Source organism: Sceloporus undulatus, chromosome 3 (assembly GCF_019175285.1).
Source record: "Sceloporus undulatus isolate JIND9_A2432 ecotype Alabama chromosome 3, SceUnd_v1.1, whole genome shotgun sequence".
Lineage (NCBI taxonomy): Eukaryota > Metazoa > Chordata > Lepidosauria > Squamata > Phrynosomatidae > Sceloporus > Sceloporus undulatus.
In genome coordinates, this window is record NC_056524.1 from 106,957,049 (window position 1) to 106,975,756 (window position 18,708).

The 18,708-nt window shown below is 36.8% G+C and overlaps 1 protein-coding gene across 1 annotated transcript in view; it reads right to left on the minus strand.

Moving 5' to 3' along the window:
* Positions 1-329: 329 nt before the first annotated feature.
* Positions 330-18,708, minus strand: part of LOC121926386 (cullin-4A-like) — a 41,692-nt gene continuing 23,313 nt past the window's right edge. The window contains 11 exon segments of the mRNA XM_042459322.1: positions 330-1,804; positions 2,013-2,165; positions 2,902-3,074; positions 4,859-4,964; positions 6,807-6,920; positions 8,407-8,444; positions 8,447-8,513; positions 10,198-10,283; positions 10,520-10,630; positions 11,911-12,015; positions 17,340-17,532. Of these exon segments, the coding sequence (XP_042315256.1) occupies positions 1,709-1,804; positions 2,013-2,165; positions 2,902-3,074; positions 4,859-4,964; positions 6,807-6,920; positions 8,407-8,444; positions 8,447-8,513; positions 10,198-10,283; positions 10,520-10,630; positions 11,911-12,015; positions 17,340-17,532 (1,242 nt within the window). The 3' untranslated portion in view covers positions 330-1,708.

An 18,708-nucleotide genomic window follows, 5' to 3' on the forward strand; every position in this document is an offset into this window, starting at 1 on the left:
CGATTTAGTAATTTCACCAGAAATGTTTCTGTTACATATGTATTATGGATAAAGAATTGGACAGTAAATATGAATTATTGCTTCACTACATGACAACAGCAGCAAGAACATTTTTCGCTCAAACATGGAAATTGTCTGAAGCACCAATGATGGAAGAATGGATTGTTAAGGTTGCTGAATTAGCCCAAATTTCCAAACTAATATAGGTTTTGAAGGATAAACCAATTGAAGATTTTTTAAAGATTTATGGACTTTTTGAGCAGTAAGAAATCTAATGATATAATAATTTGTGGTTATGGTTATTAGAAATTCTCTCAGGATTATAATGGTAGAATAATATGTTCCTTTTTATTTATCTTTTCATTACAGTTAGGATTGGGCAGGCAGAGGTCTGTTTTCTTCTTTTCTCTTCTTGTCTCCCTTTTTTCTCTTTATTCTCTCTCTCTTTATAAACTGCAAAAAAGAAGTTAACATAAGATTTGCTGTAAACAAAATTAAAAGATCTATATTATACAACATTTTGCACTGGCTTCAACTTAAGTTTTTACATATGACAAGGAAATGGAAGGGAAAATAAATGCAACAATTACTGACAGTTAATGAAGGTATTTTAATCTGTTGAAGTAAAAATATTACAAGGAAACTTCTTTATATAATTAACCAGGTTACTACGGTAATTTTATGCAAATACTTTTAATAAAAATATTACTAACATTAAATGACACAAAGGATAACCCTACCCCTTTTGATTTCTTTTAAACATATACCATTTTGCATATCCTGTAAAACCAGCAGTTACAAGTATCAGTTTATATAGATTTCTTTCTCCAAAGTTCTGTCAAATTCAATACTTTCAAACTCTATCAAGACAAAAGACACGGGAACAATCCAGTTCTTCTCTGCAAATATGAGGTATCTGGAGAATGACTGGATTGTCACATATGATCTTACAACATGGCTATAAAGCCTTTAAAACTACTTTGAGATGTTCTCAGAACATGCCAGTGTAATTAGCCTGTGTGCAAGTCTTAAAGCAAAACTAGATTATCCTGTTATTTTACTGAATGGTTATAAACACGTATCTTGCAATAAAAAAGTGCTTATTTGATTCACTGTCATGGTGCCAAGAAGAAGAAAAACATCACCAATAAGTATTTTGAATATTTAACTCTAGATGTTTATCTGCAGTCATCCCCTTGGCACTTCAATCTATCGCAACGAAGATAAAGTTTAGAAAGATGTGAAATAATAAAACAAGTAGAAATACTAGAAGCCATTGTGCATAGTTGAAATTCAGTGTACTCTGAGACCACTGATTGTTCTTCCACTGAGTTTAAAACAGAATGTCATATAATCCTTGAAGCTAAAGAATACAGCACAAAGAAATTTTATGAAGTGTAGTCAGACGCACAAAATCATCCTAACTTCTTCAGGTCAAAGAATTACAGCGTAGAGGACTGTTACCATTCACTCAAAATAAAGTTTGAACAGAATTCCCAAAGAAATCAAGAAGCTAAAAATGAAGTGTTTTTTTTTAAAAAAACACACCATATAGTCTATGCAAGGATGTTTTAAGTATCAGCAGTGCATGCAGTTGATCAACTAACATAATTCCCAAATCAGATAAACGTAAGGTTTGGGAATATCTCAGGTATTCATTGTTGAGAAACTAGTGTCCATTCGTTTCATTTTAAAAGTTTCTTCCTTATCATGCAACGTAGTGATACTGATTAGGGTTATCTTTGTCTCTTTCCATATATTCTCTGTCTATGAGAGATTCAATCCGCTTTTTCAAATCTCCAGGCTGTGAAAAGAGAACACTGTGTTTAAAAATCCAAGGGCAGAATATATATAGATATAGAAAATTTCTAAAAATGCTCTTAATAAGTTTGTAGTAATAGAAACTTTATCATTGTCGTATGCTCAGATTTCTATTTAATATGGATTAGGTTTTTAAATTCTTTTTTTGGGGAGGGGGGTTTGTTGGATAGAAAAAGAATCTTAATACTTACCTTTACTGGAAATTTTAGCTGATTATACAACTCTGAAACAAGAAGATTGTGCCCAAGGGTTTTCCTCATCTTCATTATACGAACTATGGCAGCATCAATCTGATACTGTCTGTCTTGAAACACTCTTTCAGTTGTGTTGACTTGTTCTTCAACCTAAATAACAAGAATGTAAGATTATAGCTTCAGTCTCTTTTTCTGATATGCAGACATGTCTGAATGTGTGTCCATTTGCAATATAAGAATAAAAATGAAGCAATCATAAAAACATCAAATAAGCAAAAAACAGAGATATGACGACCTCTAATCTGTTCCTTCTCCATAATAAAGACCTGTGTTATACCATAGGATAAACATACCCATTTTGTGATGTTAAGTTTAACATTTACATTACAATTCTGGGCACATGACTTCTCTAAATGGTGGAAAGGGCACATCACTTGATTCAAGTGCTAACTTGTGCTGTGCCTTGTGCTCTGTTATGGAAGTTTTGGTGAAGATGAGGTAGATGGGAAGGCACTATGTAATTGCAAAAATAAAGCTAAAATCTTAATCTTATTAATGCAATTAGAAAAATTAAATAAACAATTCTACTAAAAACACAAAATTTGAACCTATCTTGGTGTGCATGCATGCTAAATATCCACTGTTCTTACTAACAGATTTAAAAACGTATTATTTCAAACTGCAAACAGAATCTCTTGTTTCATGAATAAGGAAATATTTCTTGTACCAATCATCTTTGTACTTTAAGCACAAGGCAACACAATTTTGTACAAGAAAAAAAACTGAAAACACCACAACTCCATATCAATCAGGGTATAGTGATAAACAAACCAAAATAGCCCTCTATAGACAATATATCAAAGAGATGCCAGTATTGAGTACATACTGTTTCCTTCATCTGGATTTGATTGATCTTTATTCTGAACAATTTATGCTTAAAATCGGAATTAAAGGTGAATTTGTCTCCATCTTCTACATCCTTGCCTCTTGGATTTTTATTCAGTACTCTTGCTTTACCACACGCCAGAGACTGCAAGGTCCTTTTTAATTCACTTTCCTCTGTAAACAGCACACACATAGCAGATACATATTTATGATTATTAATTGTCATACAGTAATAATAGAAATCTGCAATTAACTTACTTACGTGTATAGTAAGGGGAGTGTTAGAAATATCCTAGGTAAGTTATAAAGTGTTCTTGGCTACCTTCCCTCATCTGCTACAGTGCAACTATCACAGAATTTTGTTGCATCTTTCCACACAAGAGAACGAGGCAGCACTACTATAACTACATTTACTGCCAGATACCTTCCGGATGGAAGTTGGCAATAGTGGTTCCCATAAATAAAAAAGGGAACAATAAGGAGCCCAGCCATTACAGGCCTATTAGTCTAATAGATATTGTTGCCAAAATTTACTCCAGGTTCCTCTTGAATAGACTTGAAACCTGGGTAACTGAAAAGGATATTTTAATAGTAGAACAAGCAGGCTTTAGACAAAATAGATCCACCACTGATATCTGAGAAGTATCTTGGTCTTAGATAAAAAGACCTCGGTGGCAGCAGTTAGAGCTGAACTAGAAATCTAGTCAATCAATTCACAAGCTAAAATCAGAGTGTATAACTACTGCTGAAAAATTAATGAAATGGAGCAAGATAGATTTCCAAGATTGTGTCTCTTAGAACAGTTATAAGCACATCCACAGTCCCCTTGAATCACGCAACTAACAAACTTTACAAGGAGTTGCAGTCTCCCTGTAACTTGTGAATTTAGCAGTCAAGCAAATAAGAGTGCAAGACAAAGAATCTTGGATATTGAGGCTCAAAAGGATATAGCCACACTTGGTAAGCTAGGCAACCTAAAATGGCTGAGCCGATATAAAAAACCCTTTCAAATAGCTAATTATTTAAGAATACAAATGCCGAAACACCTTAGGGAAGCATTTACTCGAGCTAGATTTGATCAGCTTGACACCATGGTAAGATATGGGAGATTTAATGGCATCCCTCATAATGAGCAAATCTGTATTTGTGGAGAGCATGAAATTGGGGATATAGCACATATACTATTTAAGTGCAAATTTGTATCTCGAATCCTATATTAAGCAAACAACTCATTGGGATACCCATATTAGAACAACGTATTTTATGTGTGGTCAAGAATCAAAAATATCTCTCATGACAGCTTGATATTTAAGTAAAATAATTCATTTGAGATCTTCATATGTGGGGTTGATTGGAGTAAATTGTAGGAGTGATGAAGAAATATGATGTATAAATTTGCCTCCACTACATTTATTTAATGTATGATTATCTATTGTATTTATATTTTTACTTATTCATTTTAATATCCTCTTTATTTAATCTTTTGTATAGAGTTCTTATACAGAGGTTATACAGATTTTGTTAGATTTGTTGTATTTTGAGATGGCCCACGGGCTAATCAATAAACGTTGTTGTTATAACTACATGTAGATTCCCACCCCAACTTTCTTCTGAAGAGAGATCTAGAAGGGAAGAGAAGAATAGGGAGGGAAAAACTGCCACCAAGGGCTGCATCTGCACTGCAGAAATAATCCAGTTTGACACTGCTTTAACTCTCAGGGCTTCATACAATGAAAATCTGGGAATTGTAGTTTTGTGAGACATTGAGCCTTCTCTATGTCTGGTGCCACAATAAACTAGAATGCCCTAGCATTGAGTCCCGACAGTTAAAGCAGTGTCAAATTGGATTATTTCAGCAGTGCGGATGCAGCCCATGTCATATTCCTTCAGTTAGGGATACCTTCATGTTAGGATCAAATTTTCAAATCCAAGGGAACCAGAGCCAAAGTACTACCTACCTATATCAGTGGCCATTTTAATTTCTTCAAAACTGAACTCATCCCCCTCATTGAACATCAGAAGCACTAATGTTTGGAAAAGTGATACCTGAAACTCCTTTTTCCCCTAAAAAGAAAACAAAACAAAACATTGCAACATACTATGTATCTAGAGATATACACGCATTTGTTTAAGTTTAATAATCTTGTTCTGCCCAATGATGCACAATGGAGCAAAAACCAAAACAATCCAGCACATAATGATCTAACAATCTAGCTTTCTGGGCATTCTTTCCAGCCCAGGAGAGGATTAAAAATACCAAAAGCTGAAGTGTCACTTTTGTCAATTCCAAGTGGCCATGCTGGCTGCAGATTCTGGGAACTCTAATCATATTCCAAACTTTGAATAATATTATTGATAACATAAAATAAACAACAAAACTGAAGAATTTATTTTATTTCCTTCCATTGCTCATTGTCTGAAATTAATTTGTATTATAATGCTTGAGATAGCATAGTGAGCATACGAATAGCTCTCTTTCTAAGAATTCAGAAGATCATATATGTTTGTGAATGCCATCTCACATGACAGCCTCAAGTGCCCTCATTCCAAAGTCATACTAGAAATAGGAATTTTTGAAGATACTGAAACTTGAAATCGTTATTTATACTAAATATTTTGCCAGCATAATTTTTATTGCATAAACAGAGGGGTGGAGGCTATTTCCCCAAGTAGTATATTATCAATCCAGACTGATGACTGCAGCTCACAGGTGGAGCGTGGTGAGTCAAAATCTAAAATCCAAACCCTGACTGATGAGGAGCCTCTGCATTTGACTCTAGAAAGTGTCTTGATATTTCTAGAAACCGGAAGAGAAATAAAGAAAGAGCTGCCTCTTTCTCTCTTTTTATTTTGATAACTATCAATTCCAGATGATTTTAGGCTCTTGACGGAGGGAGAAGGGAGCTTCTTATAGCTAAACTTACAGAGTTTTGGCTTAAGAGGTCACTGATGCATGAAAAAGAGTTCAGTTTCAACTTTACTGGGTACCCTCCAGCTGTTTTGGACTGCAACTCCCATCGGTCTTTCCCAAATTTGTTAATAGTTATTACAGGTGGACCAGTCCCAAAATGTGGAGAGGAAAGCTGCACTACATAGTTAAATTGAGATTTTACTATTGTGCACTTATTTAAATACTGTATATGTTACTGATGGCTAATGTAGGGATGGATTTCTTATAATCAAGGTCCTATCAGATGAGCTCTATTCAGCAGGAACAATTAATGGTGAGAGTACAGCTTGCTCCAGAACTTTCCAACAGCCAGGATAAAAATGCACATAGAAGGAAGATACAAGTTAGATCTTCCATCTTTAGCTGGGACTATTTTAATTTCCTCTATTATGCATGCAAACAAGACAATAAGCATGGAAAGGAGGAAAAATCAGATAGATGACACGGCTACCATGGAGCCATTATGAACAAAAATGATCTCTGGCTCTAAGAATTTCCAACACCGTTCTTTCCCATTTCCAAAATTCTTTTCAATTCTCCGTTAATAACAGAATCCCAGGAGACATTTAGCCAATTGAAAAAATACTCTCTCTTACTATGTTACTATGCACAGCGGACGAACAAGACTCTATTCCCAATAGTGCTGGAAATCTATGTGCAGGCATAAAGTCTGAACAGAATATATGCACAGTGCATATAGGCACTAGTCACCTAGCTGATTCGTTCTCAAATAAATATGTAAATAAACTGCATAATTTGGTCTATCACGCTTTGGGCTTTAGATGTATACATTTTATTCAAGTGTTACACCAACAGAATAAAAAGGTGGACAAATTATGAGGTCAGAAAGGCATAGTTTGATTTGCCAACCATGCACAGGGAAAATGAAAAGAAGTAGTCAAATCACTAATCTACATTTTAAAAAAATAATCTAAAACAAGAACTATTAAACACACCTCTTTAAACTCTCCTTTCAAGACTGCATGTCCTAAGCTTGTCTGCCACTGTAGCTTTCGACCACTGTGCTTTCCAAGATAAAATGTTTTAAATACTTCTTGCAGTTTGACCATCTGAAATAATGCACAGAAAGAAGGGAGAAATAAATACAAGCAAGTACACACACACATATACACATGCATGTGTGCAACATAATCACACCCAAAATATAGAGCTTCTCCTGGTTTCTTAACATCTTTGCACTAAATCTGACAGATAAATAGGCTACCAGCTACCTCCAAGTTTCATTTCACTGGCAAAGATTACCTTTGAACAAGCATACAACCAAACATTGAAGGAAAATGAAGTGAGAGAACACATGTCTCTATAATTTTGCATTCTTTATTTTGTCTCAGTTGATGGATTTGAGCAAAATTCAATACTTTGCGCTTCAAGATGCTTTTAATGTCATCAGACAGGACAACAGGAGCTCTGAAGCTCTTACTTGATTTTGGAAGGGGTACAAATACAATTCTGGGGATGCTGTGCTAACCGTACGACAAATTCCAGAACAAATATTGTAGTAATACCTTTATTAGGCCAACCAAAATGCATGGAAATCTCTGTGAAAGTAATGCAGAGTAGATGTCTGCATGCTCCTTTATGGGAAAAAAGCTTCATATCAGAATGAAGGTTATGCTTTCTCTGTAATATAGTGTGCAGTATAATGTTAAATAGAGAGACAGCATGTCACAGAGGTTTGAGTGCTGGACTATGAGTTTACAGATCAGGGTTCAATTAACTACTTGGTCATGGAAACCCATTGGGTGACCTTTTGCTCTATTTTTATTTATTTTTAATGCAATTGTATGATCACAGCAATCCACTAGCTAAAAGAAAAGAAAAGAAAATGAACTGCTTGGGAATACCAAGGGGCAGTGGGGAGAGGAGTACAGTGGTCCCTTCCCTTACGCGGGGGATCCGTTCCAGAAAAGGAAAATTCTGTGGATGCTCAAGCACCATTAAAGATAATGAGGCTCTTGCCCATGGCACACACCATTATTTTTCCTAGCGCATGGTGCCACTACTTCCAGCACAGCTTCCAGTGTATGCTGGAAGCTGTGCAAGGAATGCCTGCATATGATGCAGGCGCACTGTATAATCATGCTCATTCAAATCACATGACTGCTTGCGTATCAGAATGGCTTCAGATGAAACTTATCACACTTGCTCAACAGTGAAGAAGCCGCGTGATTGGGTGGTATTGATGGGTTTTGTGCATCAATGAAAAAGAGCACTCCAGCAGCAGATGTACCACAGACCAGCTACTGGATAGACACAGCAACATGTGATAAGGTAATTCCACTTTTCAAGCCTGGTGTGATAAAGTCATAGGACTACTGGGTCACCTCCATGAGCCATACATTTAGTGGTCAAAACAAAGCCTATAGGGGAAAGTATCCATCCCTTTGTACATGCTTACATGGGAGATGAAAGCCCTACTTTGGAGATTAAAAAAACAAAACTAATGGGAAATTCTGTGTATATGTGGCTATAGATACTATCACAAATAAACAATCCTATCTTGTGGAATATCAAAAGATCTTCTTGAAGGCTTACCTCTGGAGGCAAAAGGACATCCATGGGTGTATAAGTTGCCAGTATCCCATTGTAAGTATATTTACTGTTAAGTCTATATTCCCTGGGTCACTTTGATTCTGCATATACTAGGATAAATAAAAAAGGGAACAAAGGGATTCTTATATGTACAGTTCAAAATAAAATTGAATTAATCTAAGTACACATACAGCTCTAATAAAGCAATTTCTATGATCAAGCATTTACAGCAACACTGAATTCGCAATCATCTTTTTAAAAAGCCCTGAGGGAAATATATTTACTGTACCTTTTTGATTAACAGCTACTGAAACCAGTAATCCATGTCATTCTTTAAACAGTGTTTCAAAACCCATATTGGTTGAAATTATATAGAGTTCAAACAGCAGAAGTAGTCTCTAGTTCCCACTTCTACCATTTCATCTACTAAAAAATGACTTCTAAAATGTATCTATACATTATTTTAGGGCTACCACCATTACAAGCTTTTCAGTTTTTGTTAAGCCAATAGACCGTCTGTGCCAATTTAAGATGAATGCAGCTGAATGGCATTGTCTAGTGACAACACAAATATTCTCTGAAGTACAGTAGTACATTTTTAAAAAACGGTTCATAGCTTAGTATCAAACATATGAGGGCCACAGTATGAGCAGCTCATGACTAGTACAAGAGGCCATGAATAGAGGTCATTACTAATGAGTGGGGCCTGCAACATTGTTCCAGATAGCCTGAAAAATAAAGGCTTAGAGTGCTAGTTGGGCCTCTTGGGGAGGGAATAAATTTCAGCTGTGGGAAAGGTATAATGTACATTCCCCTATTTCACTCCTGCTAAAAGTCTGCTAGCCCTTATCTGGAATATTCTGTAGTGATATCTGAGCAGCACTCCAATTGTGGAACTCCCTACCCAAGGGATTTAGGCTGGCTCTAGCTTTTCTAACAGGCAGCTAAAAGACTGTTGTTCTGCATGGCCTTTAATGTTTGGAAGTCCTATGTTTTCACTATTTTAAAACAGTATTTTAGGATTGGTTTTGGATTGCTTTTAAACATTTTAAAAATTGTTTTTCAAATGTTTTATTTTTGTATTATTTTAATTGTTTTAAACAAGCAGTTTTGGAGAACTCTTCAACCCTAACATCTCCCCTCCCCTTTGCTATCAGGAGCTCAAGCACATCAGTTCTACCTCTTTTTTGCTCTCCTTCCCTCATCCTCCTCTTCTCAGTAACATGCTGTATCTCACACCTTTCTGAATCACAGATCTGACTGACAGGCTAACACTGTCTGCCTTTAGAACCTGTGCTCCTAAGACTTGTGATATTGGATTTTGTAAATTCAAACATTTGTGTCAAAAGGTTTGGGAGGTTATATGTGTGCTTTTAAATGACATCTTCTTTTTGTAAATCTATGGAATCCCCCCCCCCCCCGTAGCCCCCAAAAACAAATCCCCAAAGAAAATAAAACAAGAATCTATCCAAGCCAAAAAAAAATTAAAATAATAAAAAAATAAAAAAACAAACAAACAAAAACAAAACAAAAAAGGCCAAGACCAAATTCTAAGAGTATTATAATATGCTCTTGGTTTCATCCCCATTTCTTTTACACAGAAGTCAATACCTCTACTATGTTGACTCTGTCGTATCTACCTACCTTTCAACTGATTTTTCAAAGTCAATGAAAGCCATCAGTTTTGATGGGGAAGAAGAAATGTAGCCTGGTATATAAGCAAGCACTTTGCTAACGAGATAATATCTGAGCAGCTAAAAATTCACAATGTGACAAAACTGAAATAAAACTTACCTGTTTAAACTGAACCATAATGTCTTTGGAAAGTTCCATATCCTTGAACATTCCTTCTAGTTTACTAGTGAAAGCAGCACCACATTCTATTATATAAACACAGAAAGAGAGATACTGTGTTTAAAATGACTTTCAGGCACACAGAGTAACCAAATATTTCAGAAGCCTTAAAAAAATAACCCCTTAGATCTAAGCATTCTGTGTAATTTAAAAACCCTGGCCATTGATTCAGAATAATAAATTTAAGGTTTTCAAAGAACATTATCTGCTTTTATAAAGGTTCAGATACAGAATTCAAGGAACAGTATTTGCAAATGCTTACCATGCTTAAGCTTAGATAGCATAGACTTTTCAGCATCTACTGATGCACTTTTTCCAACCAGAAGCCTTTTGGCCAAGTCTTTTTTATAAAATGCTTCAAATACATCTTTACCTATTGGAATCAAAACAAAACACTACAAGTGAAATGTGAGAATTGCGAATTCTAAACCACAAAGAAAGAAAAAATTCACAGTTTGCTTACAATGTTAGATGTACAATGATTTCAAAACAGGAATTATGCAACTCTTTGATGTTATGAAGCAACTCCTGCCTAGCATTTCTTTATGTAGCCAAAGATTTCTTCCTGTTTGCAATACTCCAGATACTGCTCTGAAACAGAGCTTTGATTTCTTTTCTTTCATAAAAGAAATCAAATTCTTTTCCAGAAATGGAAGATTCCTTATACCTTCTCAGCATTCTGCAAATCTCTCATTAGTGCCAATGAAAGTGATAATCTGTAATACATTTTGGCAATGTGCCCTATTTTAATTATTTATTCACCATTTTTCATCCAGGTATTGAAGGGGGGCTAACAAAAACCAAAGAACAGCTGATAAAAGCCCAATTAAAAGTAACAGAATTTAAAATACTTAATGTTTTCAAATGTGTAGATACTTAAAACAGAGTTTTCATGGTGATTCTAAAAGACAGCAAGGTCAGTGCTAGGCATATGTTAAACAACAACTTTATCAGGGCCATGCTGGCTGGGGATGACTGTAATCTAATAACACTTGGTGAGAGTCAGGATGGTGTCAGTTGATCTTAGTCATTTCCTTCTCAAAAACAAATCTGAAAGTATTAAGTCAGAATAAGGCTCTGCTCTGGTGCTACAACAAACTACTGTACAATTCTCAGAATTCCATAGCACTGAGCCATGACAGTTAAAGTGGTGTCAAACCAGATTATTTATGCAGTACAGATGTGGTTTTAGGGGCTTGACAGAACGGCGTTATATGCCAGTTTGGAAGCGTGGTGACTGTACACCAGCCGCTCCGACTCCTCCCCCACACTGCTCATCTGACCAGATGGCGGGAAGCGTTACGCCATGTCTTTGGCACAGTTTTTGCATGCGCTACACTGAAGCTGCAAAAAGCTGCTGAAGCAGTGGCTGTGATGCCCTTTCCATGGCGCAAAAGGGAGCCGCTTTTTCCAGCTTCTTCTTGTGCCACCGAAAGTCCAGATTCGGGCTGAGGCAAGTAGTTGATCCAGCGAGGAAACAGGCAGCTGCAGGCCGCTCCAAAGGGGTAGTCTGTTGAACCCCTTAGTCTCTCTCTACAAGCCCTTAGGACACACAAAACAAGAATGTGTACAGGCCAGATAGATCAAGCATCTTTTGCCACCAGCACAGTGCATAAAAATCAATAGCAGAGAAACCAAATCATACTTGCTTACCATGGATAAATCTAAATACTATCATTATTTTGTCAAGGATTCTTTCTAGTTCTTCATCGGTTGCCTCTTTATTGCCAGCTCTCAGCTTTGAATCCACATGCTTTGCTAAAAAATAGTTTAAAATGGAAAGGTTTAAAAATAATTCTGAAATAAATCACTTGGTTTCCACAGATTAAATTAAATGTTTTACAACTATATTAAATGTTTTGTGGAAGCTGAAAGGAAACACTCCATGCCAAAACTTACAACCTAACAAAAATATGACACCTGAACAAACAGAGGAGAGGGTAAAACAATGCAGTGCTGATAATCAAAGTTTAAAAGTTAGCAGAGGAAGATTTAACTGACTTCCATGACAACTTTGTGGCCCATGTATAAGACTTTAACATCTATAGCAATTAAAAAATTCAAATTAGTGTCAGACTAAAGAAGAAAAGATAATACTGTACAAGACGTAGGGAAACTAGGGGAAAAGGGGCTTTGAAAATACGCTTAATAAAAGCACAAATATTAAAGGGGCAAAACCCCAGAAATATATGAGAGATGATGATGAAGAAATCTGAAGTGCAAATTGAAGGAAGAGATCAAATGGCTATGTTAAGGAGACAAAATGGGGAGGAAAAAACAGAGCTACATATGTAATTTTTAAAGAAAAAGCATTATGAAATTTATTTAGGCATGTTCAGCTAGGCATCAGAGATGCAGTAAACAACAAATTATGCAAGACTAAAACCACTTTTCAATATGAAGTATAATAAAGGAACTATTAAAAAAAACATTCCCAGATTAAGCGTAGTAACAGTCAGAGAAAGCAATTATGGCTGCATCTGCTACAGAAATAATACAAGTTGACACCGCTTTACCTGCCATGGCTCCATCCTATGGAATCTTGGGATTTGTAGTTTGTTTTGACACCAGAGCTCTCTGACAAAACTATTTCACAAGACTACAGATCCCAGAATACCATAACATTGAGCCATGGCAGTTAAAGCAGTGTCAAACTGCATTTTTTCTTCATTGCAAATGCAGACTAAATAGCAGCCAAAGGAAAAGGAGCAGATGTGGAGACAAAGGGAGTGCTAGATGTGAGAGACAACATGCGGAAATATTAGAATTCCTTAGCTAGCATTCTCCAGCAGAATTGAAAATTTGTAAAAGCTCAGGGCTTTCTTTTTTACAAAAAGCCTCTACATGAACATAGTAAAGCACAATGTATTAGGAAGTGTTAGAGAAATTATGCTAATGAATAAATTTCACAAATTTAAGACATTTATTTATTTATTTCCCCTTATTTTGAACTCCAGCTATCTGTAAACCTATAACGTTCTGAAGTTACTGGCTTGGCAGCCAAACCAAGATTAATTCATGCACCTAAACTGAAGGCCTAACAAAGCCATCTCCTCCAACTAGAACAACAACAACAGAAAGTCTGGATACTTAAAGTATGTGATTTTATAAACTCTGACAAATTAACACAAATAATTCAAAGAAGAGATTTAGGCCCGAAACAGATGGGCCTTTGAGGCCCCCAAATCAAATGTGAGGGTTGCCTGGTGGGCGGAGTGCCCACACGCCTGGCAACCCTTGCACGTGATGAGGGCACTGCAGCTGCGTCGTGCCCACCACACCAGGCGCGTAATGGTAATGTCACAGCTCCGCCGCAATTGCTTCTGGGTGCTCCTTTTTTGCTACACACACACACACACACACACACACACACACCAGAAAGTCTCTTACATAAGAGACAGGAATGAAAAGGGAATTTTAGCAAGCAGGAACCCAGAACTCACAAACTGCTTTGGTCGGGGCCCTATCCTTACTTAAGGTTGTTTGAGGCAGCCACCTTACAACTTAAAAGCATACCCAAAGTATCTTGACACAGATAGGACCAAACTGTTCTTAAGTACCGGTTTATAGAATTTCCAGAAGCCATGCAAAATCCCTGAATATCTTACACTTTAAATATCATTGCCAGATTATGTTATACCATCTCTTCATAGCTTTTTATAAACAAGCTAACACCAGACCGCCAAATAAGTGGAGGATTTAATAGTATATTTAAATCACAAAATGTTCCTAATCTGAATTTCCAGACAGTCTCTCAGAGCGGAGTTGAAAAGGTGGACAGAATGGGACTGTTTCAATGACTCTGTTTCTCCCTAGATGGTCAGATGTGGTCCTAGGAGATCTTCTCAACTGCTGTTTTTATGCTATGGAGTCCCATCATGTCTCCTTTGGATCTAGATTTGAGCAGAATAAGCTGAATGAGCTAGCAACCTCAGACATGATATCAATGTCAAAAAAACAATAGAACTTTGCAACAATATGAAGAGAAATGGGGTAAGATTTCTATATTATGGGAAAGCGATTGTAATGATGTATAACAGATAGATTTAATTTTTTTTCTTTCCCTCTTTTTGGTATATTTTACTAAGTGATATTTGTATATGTATGTAATTCTTATTATATTAAATAAAGGCAAAATTAAAAAAATAGATTTGAGCAGCATCACTATGCTGTTAACATCCAACTGTATCTTTCTTTTTTAATCTTATTCTAGTAAGGTATTGTTGAATCGGTGTCTGGGATCAGTCACGGATTAGATGAAAGTCAGAAAACTAAAGTTCAGTCCTGCCAAGGAAGACAAACAATTGGTGGATGATTCATCTAATCAGGGAGGCAGTGTTTGACCTCTTCTAGATGGGGCTGCAATTCCCCTAGAGGAGGATGAGGAGCCTTCCTGGATACAACTTCCAAGGGTTCCTCATCTGGTCTGCTGTCATGTGCTATTATCTCCAGTTAGTAATCTAGATAGTGTCTGCTAGTGTTGCCAGTCATTATCATAGATAGCAAGTGTTTAAATAGATTCATTCTATAAACACTCTTCATAGAACTGGACTGAACTTTGCAGGCAGTGAAGTTGTTGTATGGAAATGAGCAGTTTGTTTGCTGGAAAAATATCAAGCATCTAAGCAAGGCTTACATGTAGACCTACCCTGAGAACTTTTAGCCACAGTCACTGCTACAATACAGGACTCATTCTAAACTATATGTTGACCCTGAGGATTAAAAGGTTCCCAAGATCACTGTTTGGCAATGTCAATAAGTGTAGCATTGATACAGATTAAATTGTTCCTGTGGCCAATGTGCTTTTCATCAGACAACCTTCTATGCTACTATGATCCCGTCAGGATAGAAATAACATGGTCACAGCTGTCAAACCTGCGGTAATCTCCCCTCACATCTTTGATCATTTAAATACCTAATACCTAATGGCTTGGGCCCAGGGTACTTGGAGGACTGCCTCTCTCCATATAATCCGCCCTGCACTCTCAGGTCAGGCAGGAAATCACTTTTGAGAGTCCCTGATACGAGATATGTGGTGTCTGCACATAGGGCTTTTTCTGCTTCGGCCCCGCAGACCTGGAACTCTCTGCCTGACGAGCTCCGCTCAGCCCCCTCCCTGGAGTCTTTCAGGAAAAATCTAAAGACTCGCCTCTTTCATCAAGTTTCCCCCCATGTTCCCTAATTCCATTCTTCTTCCCTTGTGTTGCTGTATTGTATTGGATGTAATTGGTGCTTTGGTTTTTAACTGTTTTTAACCGTGATTGAATGATGGATATTTTTACTGCTGTACTGTATTGTTTAGTGTGTGTGTGTGTGGGGGGGATTTATTTTTATTGGATTTTGTAATTTCGGTCTGTTTTTATTACTGTTGTAAACCGCTGTGATCATGGGAATAGCGGTATACAAATAAAGATTCATTCATTCATTCATATAAGAGCCTGTACAGACAGGCCAAAATAAAGCTGCTTCGGGTCACTTTGGGGTGTGCTGTTTAAATGATGCATTCGTCCTAAGAGGCCAGAAGTCATGCTAAAGCCACACTCCAATCCTAAGGACTGGAGCGCAGCTTTGGTGCAGCTTCTGGCTTCTTAAGATGTGTGTGTCATTTAAACAGCATACCTCCAAAGTGACCCAAAACAGCTTTATTTTGGCCTGTCTGTTTGGGTCCATAGAGAACTGTCTTGGAAGGCTTCTTTGAAACACTACTCAAGCCAAAAACAAACAAACAAACCCTCAACTATTTGTAAACTAAATGGGACACACCAAAAGAAGCCTGTCAGTTCTTGTCTGTTCAGAATCAAATGACACCAGCTAAGAGTCCATTTCCAAATATAATTCAAAATGCTGCTGTTTACTTTAAAGCCTCTTACAGCTTTGTATATCTGTGCCTACAAAATCTCTTACAAACTTTCTGTATATCGAGGTTGTTACTGGAGGTTCTTCTTCAGATGCTCCTGCTTCTCCAAGTTACACAGTGGCAACCAGAAACAGGATCTAAATTGTGGTATCCTATCTTGGGAATGGCCACACCAGGGATGTTCACCTTTTTTCTCTGATTTCTACATTAATTCAGAATTAGACAAAGATCTTTTTATTTTCCCAGAAGTTTTAAATGGATTTTTTCACTATTTGGTATATTGTTTCACCCAGTAGTCACCCAGGAAGTATATAATCAAATAGAGCAAAGGACAGAGTGCACATTTTGTAAAGAAATTTAAACACAGTAAGATTTGAAGTCCTTTAAGTAAGGAGGTGGATAAAAAATTAGAAGTTGCAGCCATCTACTAATCATCCCCATTTCTTCCTATTTAGCAAAATCTGAGCCATAATCTTCAAAGCAGAAGGAAGTTGTGGATGAATGTGAGTATATTGATTAGTGAATGCAAGTTGGCCACCATGGTAAAATTCTCACTGTGTAGATGGAGGATTAACTGGCTGTTCACAATAAGACCCAGCATGACCAATGTGCCCTGACATCAGAAATCTGAGGGGAATGGGTGTATGTATTTTCCCCACAGTCAAACACTGTTCTCCTTCAAACATTATGTGTAAATCTAAATTTAAGCAAACCTACCACTGTTTATCTGACATTCTCTTCCAGTCACAATGTATAAAAGACTGCTCTCTCTCTTACACACACACACACACACGCGCGCGCACGCGCACTGAGTGGGGCAAGCTTTGTGACTTACTATGATTTTCTCTAAATGTGTGATTATTGGACCAATGGTATGAATGGCTCTCATCTCTCTTTTTCTCTTTCAAGTGATTAACCCAAATAAAAGCAATAGAACTTAAGTCACCTCTGCCTCTTTTCAGCTTCTTTGAATAGGGTTACACCCAAACAGCACTGTTTCCTCCATGTGGTTTTCTAGGCAAGTGGCACTGTAATCAGTCAGAATAAAAGCAAGCACAGATGCACAAGTAGCAGAAAGAAACATGCGTCTTAAGTATGCAGCTCCTTATCAGAAACAAAACTCAGAAGGAAACAGGTATTAGATTGATGTACTCTGATATATTTTAGCTTAACACCCTTGACTACGGGGTTGAGAAATAATATTTTTACAGAAAAATATTGATACCTATCAGTTCTGCTGGTTTATTTGGTCTCTTGTTGATAAATGTTTCAAAAGATTCCTTCATCAAGTTTATACATTTCTCATTTTTCTGAAAACACACTTCTATGATATGATCCACTTTGTCCTTAAAATCTAGCAGCTCTTGCACCATATCCTTGTCTTTTTCAGGATTTACCACTATTGTTGTCCCAAAGTTCTGCAAAACAAACACTTTGGATAATCAAATGTCAGCAGTACTTACCTCTTATTTCTTACTGTTTTCTGCTCCTGGGGGAGGAGTTTATTGATAATAAAAATCAGTTCATCAGTTGCTTTAATGCAACAGAAACTACAGAAACACTAAAATATGATGAACTGTACCTTATTTCAAAATGAAAGAACATTTAAATAGATTTATAACAACCAAGGCATGCTTTTTTACTGAACATTACTAAATAAATAGTCACATATAGGACTGGTTCAAATGCAATACTCAATCACTGTTCCGCCTTTAAAGAAGGAATTTAGCTTCCTTTAGGATCAGCCAATCCTCTTTCTCCTGCCAGCATGAACAAGGAGATTGGAAGCTTTGCTTTCTGTTTTACCAAAGGTTAGTATGTCATCTTCAAAAATGATTAACCTTAATGTGCCTAATCGTCACCTAGTTAAATGAGCCCATCTCATAATTTACAGACTTGTTTCCATTAACAATAGTTAAGATTAAACTACAGTTCAGGGCTTGGACAGTGGGCTAAACTGTGTTTACTCTAAACTGGAAACAGAAGCTTCTTTTCTCTGCAGAAGAAGAGAGAGGTGGTCTCATGAACTTGGGGGCAGGCTATGTTTGCTCAGGCTTAGCACTGCATCCAAATGTAACCATAACCAGAAAACTATGAATACAGAAAATATGTACATAGAAAAATTAGAACAATGACAGTCTTTGGATAACCTCAACAGTTTTTACAGCAGTTCTGCAATTTAAAAACAAAAATTGGCCTCATCGAGATTGAATCCCTGTACATTTAGGGCATTGTTTACTTTCATGAGAGGAAAAATGGATAAAAGGAGCAAACATGTCACACAAAGGTACCTTAAATTATTGGAACATAGTAAGTAATATCAGTGAGACCTTCAGCAAATTCTTACCATGTATCCTTTCCCAGCAGGAATATACTTGCTCAGGGTTCCAGCCAACCAGCCAGCCAGGACCAACAACAGCATAGTATAAACTATAGGGAGCTAATACAATGCATTCTATTCACCACACTGTCTATTCATTATGCCTACTGAGTATGCTGGACTCTATTGGGTTAGCGGGATTGCTGGTACTTAAGGCTTTTTAAAAGAAGACTTTTTTGTACTTCTATAAATATCAGACTTCATCCCAATATGC